Source organism: Bufo gargarizans, chromosome 5 (genome assembly GCF_014858855.1).
Source record: "Bufo gargarizans isolate SCDJY-AF-19 chromosome 5, ASM1485885v1, whole genome shotgun sequence".
Classification (NCBI taxonomy): Eukaryota; Metazoa; Chordata; class Amphibia; order Anura; family Bufonidae; genus Bufo; species Bufo gargarizans.
In genome coordinates this window covers 119,989,938-120,008,752 of record NC_058084.1, presented here as the reverse complement: position 1 = coordinate 120,008,752, position 18,815 = coordinate 119,989,938, and the positions used below count along the sequence as shown (strand labels likewise).

Sequence of the window (18,815 nt, the reverse complement as noted above, 5' to 3'; positions counted from 1 at the left end):
GAATAGAGAAGGGAGACGGCACGTGCGCACTGTGCATGCCGTCTCTTCAAACAGCTGATCGGTGGGGTGCCGGGTGTTGGACCCCCGCCAATCTGATATTGATGACCTATCCTGAGGATATCTGTAAATAATAAATCAAGGCAACAGGACGTACTGTATTTCTTTAAAACGTTTCACTTGTTCTTCCAACGAGCTTTCTCAATTCTGAGTGACTGTACAAGAATTCTCTGGGAATAAATATGTAACTGAATTAACATCTGGTAATTATACCCAGCATGGGGTCAGAGGTCATTATACCCAGCATGGGGTCAAAGGTGTAGATTCCATTATCCTAATTGGAGTCAGTAGGTGATAAAGAGGATAGGTCATCAATTTTAAAAGCCTGGAGAACCCCTTTAAATACAACAAATCATTCTGAGTGTGCCCTGAATTTCTGAATGCAACCAAACAATAACCCATATCTGGTTACCATTTTAGGATTTTCTGTAGATGAATTGAGTAGATGAGGTACTACTGTGTCCAGGTTCTTCAACAGTTCCCTGTTAATAGTTTCAGAAAACAAACTGTAGAAATACTCTCCATGAGAAAAATTGATGAAGTTTCTCTGAGAACTTCCAGACAACGGCACTGTTAAAACTACTGTGTTCAGCAATAGGCTTACGAGTTCTTCACACTGAAAAGGAGCACAAATTTAATGGAAGAAAGCAAGCAACCACAGAATATGTATGAATCCATTAAACTAAAATATATTCATCTTGCTGTTTAGAATCCTAAAAGCGACTGTCTCATACAACACCACTGTTTCATATTAAGTCAATCTAGTGTCTCAACTACTTGAAAAAAGTTGTTTTTGCCACAGAAGGGTTTTCTCAACTGTTTCACATTTTCACTGCACTCGCCGAAACATTACTTAGATAAATGGGTGACCATATACCGTAATACATGAACAGTTAAAGTCATATCAAGATTTGTACACAGGCTGCAAGGTAGAATCAGTACATACAACATAGTGTTAAACTGCAGTTTTTTTTTACTTATCTGCTCTTTTGTCAAGAAAAAAAAAGAAAGACCTGTGTAAAACTTCAATCACATTTACTGCTGTAATCTCTGGTTCATTATCAAATTTCTAACTATTTTACCGCCAAAAGGTAAGATCAGCTACTAAAAGTTAAAGGGAAGATATTGTCAGAAAATGACCTATTGTCAAGTTCTTACAATAAACATATGTTTACTGTTTGGTAAGGTTTTTCTAATTTTCCTCAGAAGGATTTGTTTCAGATCTGTGTTGGAGGATCGAGTGTGAACTGATCCAGAGTTTCCATTATTTTTGTTTTTCTACTCCTATAACAGAGCAGAACAAAATAAATCCTAGCACAAAATAGATGATAAAATAAATCTCACACTGGTCACTAAGCCTCCCAGCAGGCTGTCACTTCCTATTCATCTATCACTTAAACTATCACTATAAGCGATCATTTCTCAGCAGTCTTCTCATTATCTTCATAGGCAGGACTGCAATGACAAGTAACACCTCTGTAAAGATAATACAGAATCTACCCCTGACTGTAGATGATTAATGCAACTCACCCACCCATTGCACAATGATCTCTTCACAGGCCATAGAGTGTCCACAAGGCCACTCTCTCACAGAAATCAATCAAATCATCTCCAGACACCAGGCTCCTATGCTCATGCAGCTGCTGCAAAGCATATCTCTGATCTGCTGTTAACAGCTCAAAGTAGCAGCTCAAGCAAGGTGTGAGCCCCCATAATCATGTACAAAAAGAGAACAGACATATACAGTCAGAAAACAGAATAGGGAAAATAAAAATGCTTTAGTGCCTGGTTTTAGTAAATTATAAAATTCAGGTGATATATTCCCTTTAAAATAATTTTAAGTACACTGCTTCATAGATAATTGGTTGAAAAATAAATTACCTGTCCACCGAAATTAAAAGCAAGCTGTAAAATTCCTTCAGCAAGACGTTTACTGCTGATGTCTAGAGATGGTAAGGACTTTCTATCATTACTGGCAGCAATGCCTTTATAAACCACTGAAAGGAGTTTGGAACCAACAGTAAATCCAAGACCAGTAACCTAAACACAAGATATACAGGTTAATAGTGCAAAAATGTGTAAACTGCAAGAATTCTAGTTTAGTGCTCTCATTAAGAGAAACAAAATAAGAGTATTGTAGGTTTGATACCTTTTAATGGCTAACAATGGCTTTTATGACACACTGCAAGATCTAAAGAGTCTTCTATAGACAGAGTCGGGGAACCAGGTCTCTGAGATAACATCAATTTAGAGACCATAAAACTTTCACATCCCTTATCTGTAAGATAATTAAGGACTCATTCTCAAGATTCTTTAATATGTTGTTCTGCGGGTTTTTTTTATTTTTTTTATTTTTTCCAAATGTCCATTCATTCCCCCATGTCTGTGTTCTTATTGTATAGATATTGCTATTTCTTCATATATTCTTGTAGTACGCCTGATGAAGAGACCGGTGATGTCTCGAAAGCTCGCTATGTAACATCATTACTTCTATTTTTGTTAGCCATTAAAAGGTATCAAACCTGCAATACTCTTATTGTGTTTCTCTTAATGAGAGCACTAAACTAGTTTTCTATTGGCTAACACGGTACCAGACTTTTTCCTTTTTCTTTCAACTGCAAGAATAAAACTGCAACTAGAAGCCACCATGTTTGATTCAAGGCATCAAAAGTAGATACATAAATCATAGCCATACTATTGACTTTAGAAATAAGGTTACAATATTTTTATTTGACAATAGTAATTATTGCACAGATTTTACATCCGCAGGCAGAAAATCCACAGTGCATTACACTAGCAGAAAAGTGGCTGACAAATCTCATCCACGAGCTATAGAAAAACATTCGGCATAAACTGATATGAGCAGAGGACTGTAAAAACACAACATGTCAATTATTTCTGTAAATGTTTACTGCGGATTACATCTATTGCAACGCATAGTATAAAATTGTGTAAAAATAAAATGCCAAAGCTGCAGTAGATTTTACCTGTCCTATGTGGATGTCGCCTTAGGCTACTTTCACACTTGCGGCAGAGTGATCCGGCAAGCAGTTCCGTCGATGCAACTGCCTGCCGGATCCTGCAATCTGCATGCAAATGGACAGCATTTGTAGACTGATCCGGATACGTTTCACAAATGCATTGCATGCGCAGACCGGAAAAACGAATTCGGCATTGCAGTATTACATTCCTATGGAAAAAACGCCGGATCCAGCATTCAGGCAAGTGTTCAGTTTTTTGGGCCGGAGAGAAAACTGCAGCATGCTGCGGTATTTTCTCCGTCCTAAACGTCAAAAAGACTGAACTGAAGACATCATGATGCATCCTGAATGGATTGCTCTCCATTCAGAATGCATGGGGAAAAAACTGATCAGTTCTTTAGCGGTATAGAGCCCCTACGACGGAACGCTATGCCGGAAAAAGGAGATTTTTGTATAACATACCAGTAAAATCTCTTTCTCGCTCTTCATTGGGGGACACCGGAACCATGGTATAGCTATGTCCTCTAGGAGGCGTTGACACTAGATAAAGCTGCTAGCTCCTCCCTGGCAGCTATACCCCCTCCAGCCTGGAGAAAGAGCTTCAGTTTGTGCACAAGCAGTAGGAGAAGCAAGCCAACCAAGAAAAAACATGGAACACCAACCATGCCGAAAGACCCAACGGGGTTCAAACCAGCAACTGCCACAACTCTGGTCGAACAACAACAATATTGGGTGGGTGCTGTGTCTCCCAATGAAGAGCGAGAAAGATTTTACTGGTAAGTTATACAAAAATCTCCTTTTCTCGCCTATATTCACTGGGGTACACAGGAACCGTGGGCCGTCCAAAAGCAGTCCACAGGGAGGGAAAAACCACCCATGGAAGCAAGCGCCCCTGCAGGCATCTAAGAAACTGCCACCTGCAAGACCATGCAGCCCAAGGCAGCGTCCGCCGATGCATAAGTATGCACCTGGAAAAATTTAGTGAATGTGTGTAAGGTGGACAAAGTAGCCGCCTAACACAACTGTGCAGCCGAAGCACGATTCCTCAGAGCCCAAGAAGCGCCCACCACACTGTTGGAGTGAGCCGTGACACCTAAGGGCGGAACCCTGCTCCGGAGGCAGTATGGTTCAGCACTTGCAGACCGAATCCATCGTGCAATTGCCACCTTGGAGGCCTCCAAACCCTTGCGTGGACACTCCGGATGACAAAAAGGGGTTCCGTACGCCAGAAGGGACTGGAAGCTGCTAACAATGATAAGAGCCCTGACAACGTCCAATGATGTAACTCCCTTCCCTAGGGTGTGAAGGAGAGGGACAGTGCAGCAAGGACAATTTCTTCATTGATATGGAAGTCAGAGACCACCTTCGGGAGAAAGAAGGAATGGGCCGGAGAACCGCCTTATCCTTGTGAAGACCCGGGAAGGGTTCTCTGCAAGAGAGCACCCCCAACACGGACACTCGTCTGATGGATGTGACAGTCACAAGAAAAACTACCTAGTACCTAGGAGTCAGAGTGAGATCTCCTGCAATAGCTCAAAAGGGACAAGACTGGAGCGCTGAGAGAACTATTTTCAGATCCCAAGGCGGTAGAGGACGGTACGGAAGAACCATACGTGCCACTCCCTGAAGGAAGGGTTTCATGGGCACTAGGGGAGCCAGAGGACGCTGGAAAAGCTGTGTCCCCCAGGACAGAAGCGCCAACACCTGACCCATCAAGGAACTAAGGGCTAAACCAAGGGCCAAGGAGAGGACTGTGGGGAGAGAAAAAAGTGAGGGGATCCCCCGGCCTTTACAGAAGCCCAGGAAGGACCTCCAGGTCCTATAATAGATCCTGGGTGATGCAGGCTTCCTGGCCCGAATCATAGTGCGGATGACGTCTGCCGAAAAACCCTCTCCACGTTAGAATGGCGGTTTCAATAGCCACACCGCTAAACCAAAAGACCCTAATGCCGATGTAAGACCGGACCCTGTGAAGGAATGTCGTCTCTGAGTGGCAGTGACCAAGGGACATCTCCTAGAAGGAGAACGAGGTCGGCGTACCATGCGTGACGGCCAATCCAGAGTGACTAGAAGTTGTCGGAATGCCCTCCATCTTGATCTTACGTGGAAGCCTGGGTAGGAGGGGGAAGGGGGAAAACACGTAAAGGAGGGAGAACTCCCGTCAAGGAGATATCAGGGAATCCACGCTGCATGCTTCCGGATCTCTTGCCCGGGAGAGAAGGTGGCAGCTGTGGTGTGGACACAGTTAGCACACCCGGGAACATGAAAGGATTCCCTGTAGAAGGAGGGATGTGGTGGGCGCCACAGCCCACCGGTCTGGACCAAAGCGTGTCTGGAAATGGAAGCCACAAAACGAATATCACCGTGCAAATGCAGATGAGGTACGGTAGTAACGTAGGCGCTACCAAGGCTTGCGGGGTAGCTATGAACCATGAGCCAGAAGGTGAAAAAGATAGAAGATCAGGCTAGGTCTAAGCCCATTCCCCGTCTGAGACCGGCGATATACAGAAGTAGCCAGGAATTAAGTGACTGTTTTGAAAAACTCTGTCTGGGAGTCACACTGTATTGCTAGCCTAATACCCCGGCAGAGGAGGGGGCCACCCGCAAAGGCCACCGAATTCAGTGCAAGAAGAGTCCACCACCTGACGAAAGAGCTGTGCAGCAAGAACCAATACCGCTCCCACAGTAGTAGCCAGCGCTTGCCCCATCAGCACAAAACTGAGGGGGGGGGGGGGGGCCTGAGACTATCTGTGGAAGCCACGTACCATACTGCTCCAGATAAGTAGAGCTAACAATAAAAACTCTACCTGGAAGGGCACTGAACAGGAGCAACTGCCAAGCCAGCGCCAGTGTAGGACCCCTACCTGAGGGGATGTCCCACTGCAGCGACCTCAAACTCGAGCATTAGCGAAAAACTGCACCTGTGGAGGAGAACACACTGTAGTAGCTAAACCAGAGTGCCAACATAACCACTTTCCCAGAGAAGGAGGAGTGGTGGATAGAGAATACGGAGTCAGTGAAACACTCGACTCGCTGGAACATACTCACCATATATGTGCAATGGTGTACACACTACGTATTGATGCGGACAATATCATGACGAACAATGGAGGCTTATGGAGATGGGGGTGTCTAGGATACATAAGTGATGCTAGGAAAGCCCCTGAGAAGACAGAGGATGTCATAATCATGCCCAACCAGCACCAAAGGAAAAGAAGGATACAATGAGGAATAGCTACTGTGTCCACTGGTGGTACACATATAGCACTAGAGTAAGAGTACTGGGCACCCGCGAGTACCGACTGTTGCTACACCTCCTTGTGAAATAAGCAAAAGCACCTAGATCCGTGGCGCCGCAGAATTGCAGCATCTGAAGATGTTTAGTTATTGCCCCGCTAGTGGATCACTTGTGGAAGGGGGTAATGAAACAAAGCACGGTGATGTGCAACACTCCGCCTATGGAAGGATAGTGCGACAGTCGGAGCCGTATTCAATGGTAGTGCAATTACCCTACCTATGGAAGGTGGAATGAATGCATACGGCAAGTACTTAAAGGATAACTGTCACATTTAAACCCTAATTTCAATTTTCATACATGTAGTTAACATGATATTCCAGAATCAGTTACTATTAGACTAACTTACCCCATATTTAATAAGATTCAGCCCTTAGCAACCAGTCTGCAAAAAACTGCAATTTCACTATTCAGTTAAGATGGCCGACACTGCCCTCACCCTGAGGCTAATCCCGTCTGCCCTCACTAGCCAGTAACAATAGCCCCCCCCCCAAAAGTGTCAGTAAGGGAGCGTCTGCCAAGCGCAGGGACAGGGAGAAGTGCACACAGCCCAGGCACTGTTACCAGCTGCTGGGGAGGACCTGGCTTTAATAATTTACTTACAGTCCCTGGCTGTCAGTAATCTGACCTTGCACGCTGCCTGCTTCTATGTGCTCTGTCCTTCAACACATAGACAGACCATGCCTAGCAACCCTATTTTAAGCACCGGTAAAAGTAGGCAGTACAGGGAACAAAACTGTGGAATTAAGGGGAAATTGAGTACACAGTGAAAAGTTGAAATAGGGCCACCAAGGTGATATTAATCACCACAATCCAATAAAAAAAAAAAATATATATATATATATATATATATATATATATCTAACAGTTATACTTTAAGCCAGTGGTAGGGAGAATACTCCATCTATGAAGGGGGGCGAATGCCCACGGCAAGAACTAGTGCATATGGCGAGTCCTTTACCCCGTGGGAGTGCAAGTATTGCACCTAAGTATGGGGGTAATGCATACAGCAAACAATGTAACCAGTGATAACGTCATCGCGCCACCAATGGAAGGGGCTAATGCATATGGCAGGTACCGAACCCCATGTTATTGTACTTCGTCCACCTATGGGACAATGTAGAAGGCAAGTACTGTATCCCGAAGTAGTGTAGTTACTCCGCCTAAGGAAGGGGTAATGCATACGACAAGTACTGCTGGCCACCGTAGATGCAATCTCAGGATATTGCTTCAGACTCATGTCAGGGTCTGAACCCGTGATTCTCCCCCCAACCCTTCGGACGGACTCTCCCCTGAAAGGGATGGTGTGTCTGAGCGTGACTCAGGGAGGAAGGGTGGGGGTGCGGAGATATTCGAGGAGAAAAGATGTCCTGCTGTGGTTCGCTTGCGCGTAGGGCTACCCCTCAGAATCTCGCCCCTGGCAGTTGTGGACTGCGCAGCTGGGGATGCATCAACCAAACTACCCAGGGGTGGAATGGAAACTTCTAGAGGTCTCTCCACTGGATTGCGAAGGCAGTGCATTATCAACCAAACAACCCCGGAGGGTGGCTGGGAGGTTCCAGAGGGCCCCCACTGGATTGTGCAGGTGGAGAATTATCAACCAAACGACCATGGAGGGTGGATTGGGAATGTCAGAGGTCCTTAGTGAATTGCGCCGGGAGAGAGTTATCAACCAACAAACCAACCAACCCTGGAGGTGGATTGGGAAGTTCCAGCGGTCCCCCACTGGATTGCGCAGGTGGAGAATTATCAACCAAACGACCCAGGAGGGTGGATTGGGAATGTCAAAGGTCCTTTATTGAATTGTGCAGGTGGAGAAATATCAACCAAACGACCCAGGAGGATGGATTTGGAATTCCAGAGGTTCTCCACTGTATTGCGCAAGTGGAGAATTATCAACCAGACGGCCCCGAAGGGTGGATTGGTAATACTACAGCTGTCCCCCACTGGATTTGTGAAGGCGAAGAATAATCAACCAAGCGGCCCCGGGGGGCGGATTGGAAACTATGAAAGGTCCTCCTTATCCGAGATAGAACACGGGCTCAGTCTGGGACCACACAGACAGGGTGGTCCTGCGGTGATGAGGGCTGAGAAAGGGGACCCATATGGATGCACATTCTTTATTTTATTTTTTCATGAAAACTAGGAAGCCGGCCTCAATGACAAAAGGCAGGAAGAGGATAAATTCCTCCACATTATGGCACACTGTACTAGAGGTATAACCCCAGATAATCCGATGCCGGCCTAAAGAGGTGGCTGGCCAGGAACGGTTAAGGCTGTCTTGAGGACCGGTGGGCGGAGCTCAGCAGGTGTCTGGAAGAGGGGGAAGTAGGGCGTTCCCCCAGGGGACGAAGGCTGCGGCCCAGGAGGCCGCTAAGCGGCAATCCAAAGAGAGTGCGCCCCCCCCCCCCCCCCCACGCATGAGCCCTAATTGTTCTGACACATGTATTGCAAGTAAGGCAGCTCTGGTAAAATTAAGACGGAGCCAAGAAACTCCAGATACTTAGTACCCAATCATTAGTTCTAAGCTGGAGGAAGAAAATCCTTGATCGATAGATAGGTTGCAGAAATTTACATACATTTACATTTGTGTGTTCTGCTTAGTTTTCTCACCTTTGCATGCAGAACAGAAGTCAACAACTGTGCCTTGTACAACTGGTTACAAGCAGATAGCGTGGCACCCAACTTAACACTCTGATGTCTGATATCTGGATCACACAAATTAACAGTACACAGATCTTCAATCCTGTTCATGGTTAAAATAAAATACAATGAGAGGTTAAAAACAGTCAATGAGTTTCACCATTTCAGTAAAGTTTCACTCTGCATACCAACAGATGGCGCGAATAAGCTTTCAAATGTAAACCCCAGAATAAATTTTATAATTGTGAAAGGCGTTTACCGTTCCATTGTCATTTTTTTCTGTAAACACGTTTCCAAGATCCTCTTATACGGGGATTTTGCTACTGCTTTCAGCAACTGTACACACACATCTGGAAGGTTCTTCATGACTTGAACATCTGCCGTATTGAATCCTATACTTAATGGATCACATATAGTAACCACTGCTAATTCCCACATGGAGTTATTCAGAAGCTCATCCTCAAGATTCTACAAGAAATAATACACAGGGTAATAAGAAGACAACAATGCTCCTGTACTAATTACAAGTAAAATAAAATAACTTCCCATTCTATAATTATATTAAAGGGGTTCTCTAGGATTTTCATAGTGAAGGCCTATCATCAGGTAGGTCATTAATATGAGACCAGTGGGGGTCTGTTTCCCAGAACCCCTGTGGATCAACTGTTTGAGAAAGCTACATTGCTCACTCTGGTGAGCACAGTGGCCTCCTCACAGCTTACCATGCAAAGCGCCATCCACTGGATAGCAGCTGTGCTTGGTATTGCAGTTCAGCTCAATTTACTTGAATGGGAATGAGCTGCGCCTAGGCCATGTGACCCATGAATATGACGCCACTGGCCTAGGAGGACGCCTAAGCGCTCATGGAGCGTTGCAGCATCTTCATACCGATGATCGTGGGGTGCTGGGAGTCTGAACCCTGCCAATCTAATCTTGATGACATATCCTGAGAATAGGCCATCAATATCAAAATCTAGGAGAACCCCTTTAATATCATTACAGAAAAGTAACATGAAACATATACAGAAGACTCACATGGATCCATCACTGCCAGATTGTGAATCACTTCACAGTGAATCAGGGTGAAAAAGGAGATTTTTGTATAACTTATCAGTAAAATCCCGCTCTTCATTGGGGTACACAGGAATCGTGGGTATAGCTATGTCCTCTAAGAGGCGTTGACACTAGATAAAGCTGTTAGCTGCTCCCCTGGCAGCTATACCCCCTCCAGCCTGGAGAGAGAGCTTCAGTTTGTGTACAAGCAGTAGGAGAAGCAAGCCAATCAAAGAAAAAACATGGAACATCAACCATGCCAAGGACCCAACGGGGTTCAAACCAGCAACTGCCACAACTGTAGCCGAACAACAATACTGGGTGGGTGCTGTGTCCCCCAGTGAAGAGCGAGAAAGAGATTTTACTGGTAAGTTATACAAAAATCTCCCTTTTCTCGCCCATATTCATTGGGGGACACAGGAACCGTGGGACGTCCAAAAGCAGTCCACAGGGAGGGAAAAAACCCACAGACCCATGGAAGCAATAGTCCCTGCAGGCATCTAAGAAACTGCCGCCTGCAAGACCATGCGGCCTAAGGCAGCGTCTGCCGATGCAAGTATGCACTTGGTAAAATTTTGTGAATGTGTGTAAGGAGGGCCAAGTAGCCGCCTTACACAACTGTGCAGCCGAAGCGCGATTCCTCTGAGCCAAAGATGCGCCCACCGCTCTGGTGGAAGGAGCCGTGACACCGAAGGGTGGAACCCAGCCTCGGGCGCGGTATGCTTCAGCAATTGTAGACCGAATTTAGCGTGCGATTGCCACCTTGGTAGCCGCCAATCCATTTTGAGGACCCTCCGAAATGACAAAGAAGGGATCTGTACGGGACTGGAGGCTGCTAAATAAATCTTCGGAGCTCTGACAACATCCAAATGGTGTAATTCCTTTTCCTTAGGGCGTGAAGGAGATGGGCACAGTGAGGTAAGGACAATTTCCTTGTTAATATGGAAGTCAGAGACCACCTTCGGAAGAACAAAGGGACAGGCCAGCGAACCACCCTGTCACTTTGAATAACCAGGAAGGATTCTCTGCAAAAGAGCACCGGCAACTCAGACACCCGTCTGATGTAAGTGATAGCGACCAGAAAAACTACCTTCCAGGACAGGAGTCTGAGAGAAATCTCCCGCAAGGGCTCCAGGGGGGAGCCTGGAGCGCTGAGAGGACTAAATTCAGATCCCAATGCGGTAAATGAGGACGGTACAGAGGAACCATATGTGCCAATCCCTGAAAAAAAAAAAAAGTCCTTACAGGCCCCAAGGGGGCCAGAGGGAGCTGGAAAAGAAAAGAAGCGCCGACACCTGACCCTTCAAAGAACCAAGGGCCAGACCAGGTCCAACCCTGATTAAAGGACAGGAACGTGGGGAGAGAAAAAACGAAGTGGTGGAATATTTCGGATTTTACAGAACCCAGAAAGGACCTCCAGGGTCCTGAAATAGATCCTGGACGACGCAGGCTTCCTGGCCTGAATCATAGTGCGGATGACATCCGCCGAAAACCCTCTGCTCGATAGAATGGCGGTTTTAATGGCCACGCCGTCAAACAAATGCTGATGGAAGAGCGGACCCTGCGAAAGAAGGGAGTCTCTGAGTGGCAGTGACCGAGGGACATCTCCTAAAAGGAGAACGCGGGAGGGGCGTAGGCCTGACCGGCGAAGTAGGAAGTCGCACACCGCTGAGCTCCTGACTGCTCCCGGCCTAATCCTCCATCAACCTGTGGCTGGCTGCCTCATTTCCATAACGGATCGCTGCCACAACATCTGCGGTGCCTCATCGCCCTATGGATCCCTCCATGATCCTGACGACGTCCGGTAAGAAGGACCGGGAGTTGGCGGGGCCTACACAAGGAAAACAAAATGACGACGCGGCGCCTGACAAAGCGGCTGAGATCGCGGCGCGGCTGGTACAATACGCCCGTTCCTGCTCTTATGCGGGAGGTGCAGAGGATGCTGGCCCCCATAATCCCAAAACGGTCCCTAAAATGAAGGTGTCTGATGCCCCTGATGAAAAGGCCCAAAGTGCCCAAGATGGCGGACAGCATGAGGGCCAGAAGGGATCCGTCCCAGAAACCTGCCTCGCGGCTGCAGACCAGGCCCACTCGGCACAAGCATGGCCCTTAATCCTCCCCCTGTCACAGATTACGGACCCTACTAGCAAAGATATATAAGCTGCAGTACAACAATGCAGCTCTGCTTTGCTTACTTTGAATACATCAGTGGGATCACTGCAGGAGAATATGTCATTTATCCGACAAGATATGCAGAAGATAACGGAAAGAGTTACAGAAATTGAAGATCGGGTGGGTCGCTTGGAGGATCAAGTTCAGCCGGTAAAGCGCGACTTAGCCAAGGACATTCATAATATAACGCTTCTGATAAATAAAGCGGACGAACTGGAAAATAGGTCACGCCGTAACAATCTCCGCTTAATAGGAATTCCAGAGAGAGCTGAGGGACAATATCCTGTCGGATTTTTTAAAGATTGGATCAAAAATACGGTTGCCCGTATTTTTGGACTCCCTATCTCCTTTCTTTGCTATCGAAAGAGCGCACAGGGTGCCATATCCTCCTCCGCCACCGGGGGGCCCTCCCAGACCAGTCTTGATGAAGCTCCTATATTTCCAGGACAGGGATGCTATTCTTCGTAAGGCCCGGGATCATCCAGATCTCTCCATCAGTGGATATAAAGTCTCTATCTTCCCGGACTTTTCGGCAGAACTGCAGCGTTTTAGAGCCCGTTTCCTGGATGTAAAACGCACTATGAGGTCCCATGGAATTCAATATTCTATGCTCTACCCGTCTAAACTACGTGTGCAATTTCAGGGCAAAACCCACTTTTGAGGGTTTTGCCCTGAAAAGTCGCCGGAGGAAGCATATAGGTGGACTGAACAATCGGGTTGCCTTTCTGCTATCCCGGGAGAAGATTCGTTGTCGCAGAACTGAAGATGTTCTTCTGCAGCTATGATGGACATTTGCCTTCATACCAGGGCGGATGAGTATTCTGCTCTCTATTTGCACTAACCTTACTTTTTTTCTGCAGGACAATATCCGTTGTTGCTAACGATTTTTTGCCCTTTCCTGATGCCGGTTAATATATATGCTTTATCAGGGATGCTGCTTGCTTCTGTGATGGTTCTTTTGATACCACATAGGACTAATCAGCCGCTTATTATGTTTGCGTATTATTGGCCGGGTTGATGTTTGGGAGTTCTGATAACTATTTTTATATCTACTTTTTATGTGGGCTTGTTATTGCTTCCTATGTTGTGGGTTATAGGAAAACCTTTTGTGCCTCACACTCTCCGTTGGGACTATCGAGAGAGTCCCATCTTGTAGAATTTGTTCTCATGTTTTCTTTTTTGGGGGGAATTTTCTAAGCAGAGAGACAACTTTCCTTATTGAAATACGTCTGGGTGATGAGATCAGATATAGTGGATCTTTTGTTATCCTTCAGATGTATGTACCGTTGAGTGATGGCGGGTACAACCAATATTATAGCTTGGAATGTGAGAGGCTTGGGCAGTCCAATCAAGTGCCAGGCGGTATTTACTGCTGTTCAACCTTATCAAGCAGCCATTTTATGTCTTACTGAGACCCATCTGACACGCCAACATCAGATTGCTGGCTAAGCCTTGGATTTCACAAGCCTTTCATTCTACCTTCTCCTCGCAAGCTAGAGGGGTCAGTATTCTGGTTCACAGAGCCATCCCGTTTGAATGTCATTCAAGTAAACTAGACACAGAGGGGCGATATGTTTGCTTACACTGCACTATTTTTTAGGGTACAGTTCCTGTTGATAGCTGTCTATGTCCTACCCCCGTATTCCACTGTGGCAATCAAGGAGATTTTGGAATGGATCTCTTACAAACCGCAGATTCCAATTTTGATGGTAGATTTTAATAATTGTCTTGATCCTGATTTGGGCAGGTTTTCATCGTCCCAGGCTGCGACATCTTCTGGAGAGACCTCATTGGCAAGACTATTAAGAGAGGTAGATTTATATGACCTCTGGAGGATTAGATTTTCAACGGAAAGACAATTTTCTTGCTTTTCAGCTTCGCACTCCTCTCTGTCCAGGATAGATTTGCCTATTGGGTCACTGGAAGCCTCTTCTTATGTTTCGGTGGTGGAATACTTACCCCGCCGCCTCTCTGACAACTCCCCCATTCACCTTAAATTCATGCTTGAGGAATCCGGGAGTCGTCGGGGTATGTCACTATGGAAACTTAATTCTTTCTGGATGCAATTATTGGATGAGGAAGAACCACTGACCAGACTCATTATAGAGTTCATTGATAACAATGTAGGATCTGCATATCCTAACTCGGTTTGGGATGCTATAAAGGCATATGTACGGGGCCCTCTTTATTCAGAGAATCCAGAGGCGCAAATCTAAGTCTAGAGCACTTACTAAGGCCATGCAACTGGAGGTGCAGACATGGGAACACAGGTTCATAGGCGCTCCGTCCCCACACGTAGAGGCCAAGAGGAAGGAGGCGCAAGCTAGACTCGATGAGCATCTAATACATGTAGCTCATAACAAGCATTTTTTTCTACAACAAAAATACTTTGAGGCGGTGAGAGTACGGGCAGCTTATTAGCGAGGGTAATCCGATCACAAGTCCTTCTAGAATTGCAGCAATCCGGACTCCTGACTGAGACCTTTCAGTTGAGGATGATGTTATATTAAAGGTATTCCATGGCTTTTATAGGGAGTTGTACTCCTCGAAGATAGCAGTAAATAAGGAGGATATTCAACAGTATCTTGCTCATATATCGCTTACTAGGATATCCCCGGAATCTGCTGCTCTCCTGGAAGAACCCATAGCACAAGAAGAACTAATTAGAGATGGCCTTGAGCTCCTCTCCTAATGAGAAATCCCCAGGATTAGATGGACTCCCGGCGGAATTCTTTAAGCGATATAGGGAGTGTCTCCTTCCGCACCTATTGAATACACTCAATGAAGCCCTAAAGCAGGCATGTCCAAACTGCGGCCCTCGAGCTGTTGCAAAACTACAACTCCCAGCATGCCCTAATAGCTGTAAGTTATCCAGGCATGCTGGGAGTTGTAGTTTTGCAACAGCTGGAGGGCCGCAGTTTGCACATGCCTGCCCTGAAGGTTGGTATCCTGCCCGCTTCTATGCGTGAAGCTATAGTGGTATTGATCCCAAAGCCAAACAAGGACTTAACCCAACCCAAATCTTATAGGCCCATCTCCCTGTTACCACATGATGTCAAACTATTAGCTAGCTACCAGGTTAAATAAGGTCATTTCTCCGATAATACATAAGGATCAATCTGGGTTTATGCCAGATAGAAGTACAGCCGTTAATTTAGGGAGACTGTTTCTCAATATACAAAGACCGGTACACACAGGGGGCTGTCGGACTGTAGTATCATTGGACGCTGCTAAGGACTTCGACAGTAAGAATGGAGCTAATTATGGGAGGTCCTAACAGCTATGGGTTTTGGTAAAGGTTTTATCGCCTGGGTACAATTATTATATCACTCTCCAGTTTAAAGAATTAGGGCAAATGGGTTGGTATCCGGATATTTCCCTTTACATAGGGGTACTCGGCAGGGATGTCCCTCATCACCTTTATTATTCGCAATTGCCATTGAACCCCTTGCTGGTCTGTTGCGTACATCGACACACTGGCCGGGTTTTCAACTGGACCATCGGGAAGAGAGAGTCTCATTATACGCGTAAGACCTTTTACTATATGTAGCCCCCCTGCAGTATTCCATAGATTCTGTAATGCAGGAAATAGCTGGATTTGGGACTTAGGGTACTTTCACACTAGCGTTTTTCTTTTCCGGCATAGAGTTCCGACCTAGGGGTTCTATACCGGAAATAAACTGATCAGGCATATCCCTATGCATTCTGAATAGAGAGCAATCCGTTCAGGATGCATCAGGATGTTTTCAGTTCAGTCATTTTGACTGATCAGGCAAAAGAGAAAACCGTAGCATGCTAAGGTTTTATCTCCGGCAAAAAAAACTGAAGACTTGCCTGAATGCCGGATCGGGCATTTTTCCCCGTAGGAATGGGGTGTTATTGTGTTATTATATGCAATATTACATTACAAAAAAAAAAAAAAAAAAAAAAACAGCGAAATCCTTGATGATGTTTATTTCAATAAAAAATAAACTGATTTAAAAAAAAAAGAAAAAAAAAAAAAAGAAAAAGAAAAAGGAGAATGAGGCAGCGTACCATGCATGATGGGGCCAATGCGGATCGAATAGGATAGTCAGAATGCCCTCCATCCTGATCTTTCGTAGAAGATCACGCCGCATGCTTCCGGATCTCTTGCTCGGGACAGAGAGATGGGAATCTGTCGTGTAGATATCGTTAGCACACCCAGGAGCAATGGAAGGATTCCCTGGAGAAGGAGGGATGCGGTGGGCGCAACAGCCCACCAGTCGGGACCGGAGTGCCAAAAAACTAATACTCCGTGGAAAGCAGATGAGAGAAGGTAGTAACATAAGACTAGCGGGGTGGCTATGAACCATGAGGCAGAGGAAAAGACAGGAGAGGAATAGGCTAGGACTGAAGCCCATTTCCCCATCTGAGACCGGCGCTATACAGAAGTAGCCAAGGAATAAGTGGCTGCGCAAAAACACTCCGCCTAAGGAGAAAGCCAGGCGAGAGGAGTCACACTGTATTGCTAGCCCCATACCGCAGCAGAGGAGGGGGCCACCCGCAGAGGCCACCGAATTCAGTGCTAGAAGAGCCCAACACCTGACAAATGAGCTGTGCAGTAAAAACAAAAGAATGTAGTGGTAACGCAAATACCACTTCCACAGTAGGAGTCAGCGCTTACCCCGTCAGCACAAAGTGAGGGGCCTGAGACTATCCGTAAAAACCACGTACTATACTGCCCCAATGAAGTAGAGCTACCGTAAAAACTCTACCTGGAAGGGCACTGAACAGAAGTAACTGTCAAGCTAGCGCCAGGGTAAGACCTATCTGAGGGGGATGTCCCACTGCAGCGACTACGAACTCAAGCATTAGCGAAAAAGTTGCACCTGTGTGGGGGGACACGCTGTAGTAGCTAAACCAGAGTGGCAGCAGAACCTCTTCCTCAGAGAAGGAGGAGTGGTGAATAGAGAATACAGATTGAGTGAACACTCGACTTGCTGGAACGTACTCACCATAGATGTGCAATGGTGTACGCACTACTCATTGATGCAGACAATATTATGACCGACTGGAACGGTGGAGGCCCATGGAAATGGGGGGGGTCTTCTAGGACACACGTGATGCTAGGCAACCCCCTGAGAAGACAGAGGATGTTATAAGCATGTCCAAAACCAGCGCCAAAAGAAAAGAAAGAATAGCCATATACCACTAGAGTAAGAGTACCGGGCACCCGCGGGTACCTACTGTTGCCACACCCCCTTGTGAAATAAGCGAAGGCACACAGAGCCGTGGCGTAGTTGAATTACAGCATCCCGAGGTGTTTAGGTATTCCCAGCTAGTGGATCTCTTGTGGAAGGGGAAAATGTAGCTGGAAGGACGGTGAAGTGCGGTGAGGAGCAACACTCCGCCTATGGAGAGGGATATCGCGACAGTCAGGACCATGTGCAATTACCCTACCTATGGAAGGTGGAATGCATACGGCAAGTACTGAAGCCAGTGGTAGGGAAATACTCCACAATAAAGGGGGGTTAATGCCCACGGCGAGAACTAGTGCATATGACGAGTCCTGTACCCTGTGGGAGTGCAATTATTGAACCTAAGTAAGGGGGTAATGCATACTGCACACATTGTAACCAGTGATAATGTCATCCCGCCACCTATGGAAGGGGCTAATGCGTACGGGGGGAATGTATACGCCCGGCACTGAAAACAATGTTCTTGTACTTAGTCCACCTATGGCAGCGGACAATGTATAAAGCAAGTACTGTATTGCAATTACTCCGCCTATGCAAGGGGACAATGCATACAACAAGGACTGCTGGCCACCGTGGACGTAATCTTGGAAGATTGCTTCGGATTCAGGTCAGGTTCTGAATCAGTGATTTTCCGCCGATCTGGATGTGACTGAAAGAATTTGTGAGACGCATCCAGATGCGGATCCGTCTCACAAATGCATTGCAAGAACGGATCAGTCTCTCCGCTTGTCATGCGGACAGACCTCTGTAGCGGATCGCGAATTGCCCCCACCGGCCATAGGTGCCCACCCCCGAAGGAAAAAAAAACAAAACACTGCCGCTGGAGCCAGAGTCGGGCAGAAGGTAGCCAGCCTGCAGTCGGAGTCCCCCATGCTATAAAAATGCACCGCGGCAATATCATTGGTGGCGGCATTAACCCTTTCGGAGCGGCACGCTTGGCGCCCCCGCTCCCAAAAGGGGCGGAATATGGTTGTGAATAGCGGAGAGCGGAAGTCGACTGCGCACCTCTCTTTTCGTTGGGAGAAGTTTTCATTAACCCCCTATGAGCCGGAATACCCGTCGGCCTAGAGGGGGAGTGAGAGGGGACGCCCGCAAATCGTTGGTGGCGCTTCGCGCCCGCCGGATTAACCCCTTCTGATGTCAGAGGTCATCCTCCTTAGGGGTCTTGTTTAAAGATAAGTAAAGTCTCCTGGCCGCCTGCCTGTTAACTCTTGATATGACAAAGAGGGAGGGGGGAGAGGCTTCATACTTACCTAGTAAGTACCTGGCGAGGCGACCACTGTTTCCCACCTGAAAAGAAGGAAAACTAAAATAAAAAATCTTCAGGAGCTACCCTCTGTGCAGAGCAGGGAGGTATTGCCTCCTAGTGACACTAGAAAAAAACTTAAGCTCTCT

The 18,815-nt window shown here is 46.6% G+C and overlaps 1 protein-coding gene across 2 annotated transcripts in view; it reads right to left on the bottom strand.

Moving 5' to 3' along the window:
• Window positions 1-18,815, bottom strand: part of PRKDC (protein kinase, DNA-activated, catalytic subunit) — a 408,896-nt gene that overhangs the window by 149,745 nt on the left and 240,336 nt on the right. For both annotated transcript variants that reach the window (XM_044294047.1, XM_044294048.1), the window contains exons 33-36: window positions 9,236-9,444; window positions 8,947-9,079; window positions 1,939-2,097; window positions 470-673 (exon numbers count right to left, since the gene is read on the bottom strand). In XM_044294047.1, the coding sequence (XP_044149982.1) occupies window positions 470-673; window positions 1,939-2,097; window positions 8,947-9,079; window positions 9,236-9,444 (705 nt within the window). The remainder of the gene's footprint in view (window positions 1-469; window positions 674-1,938; window positions 2,098-8,946; window positions 9,080-9,235; window positions 9,445-18,815) is intronic.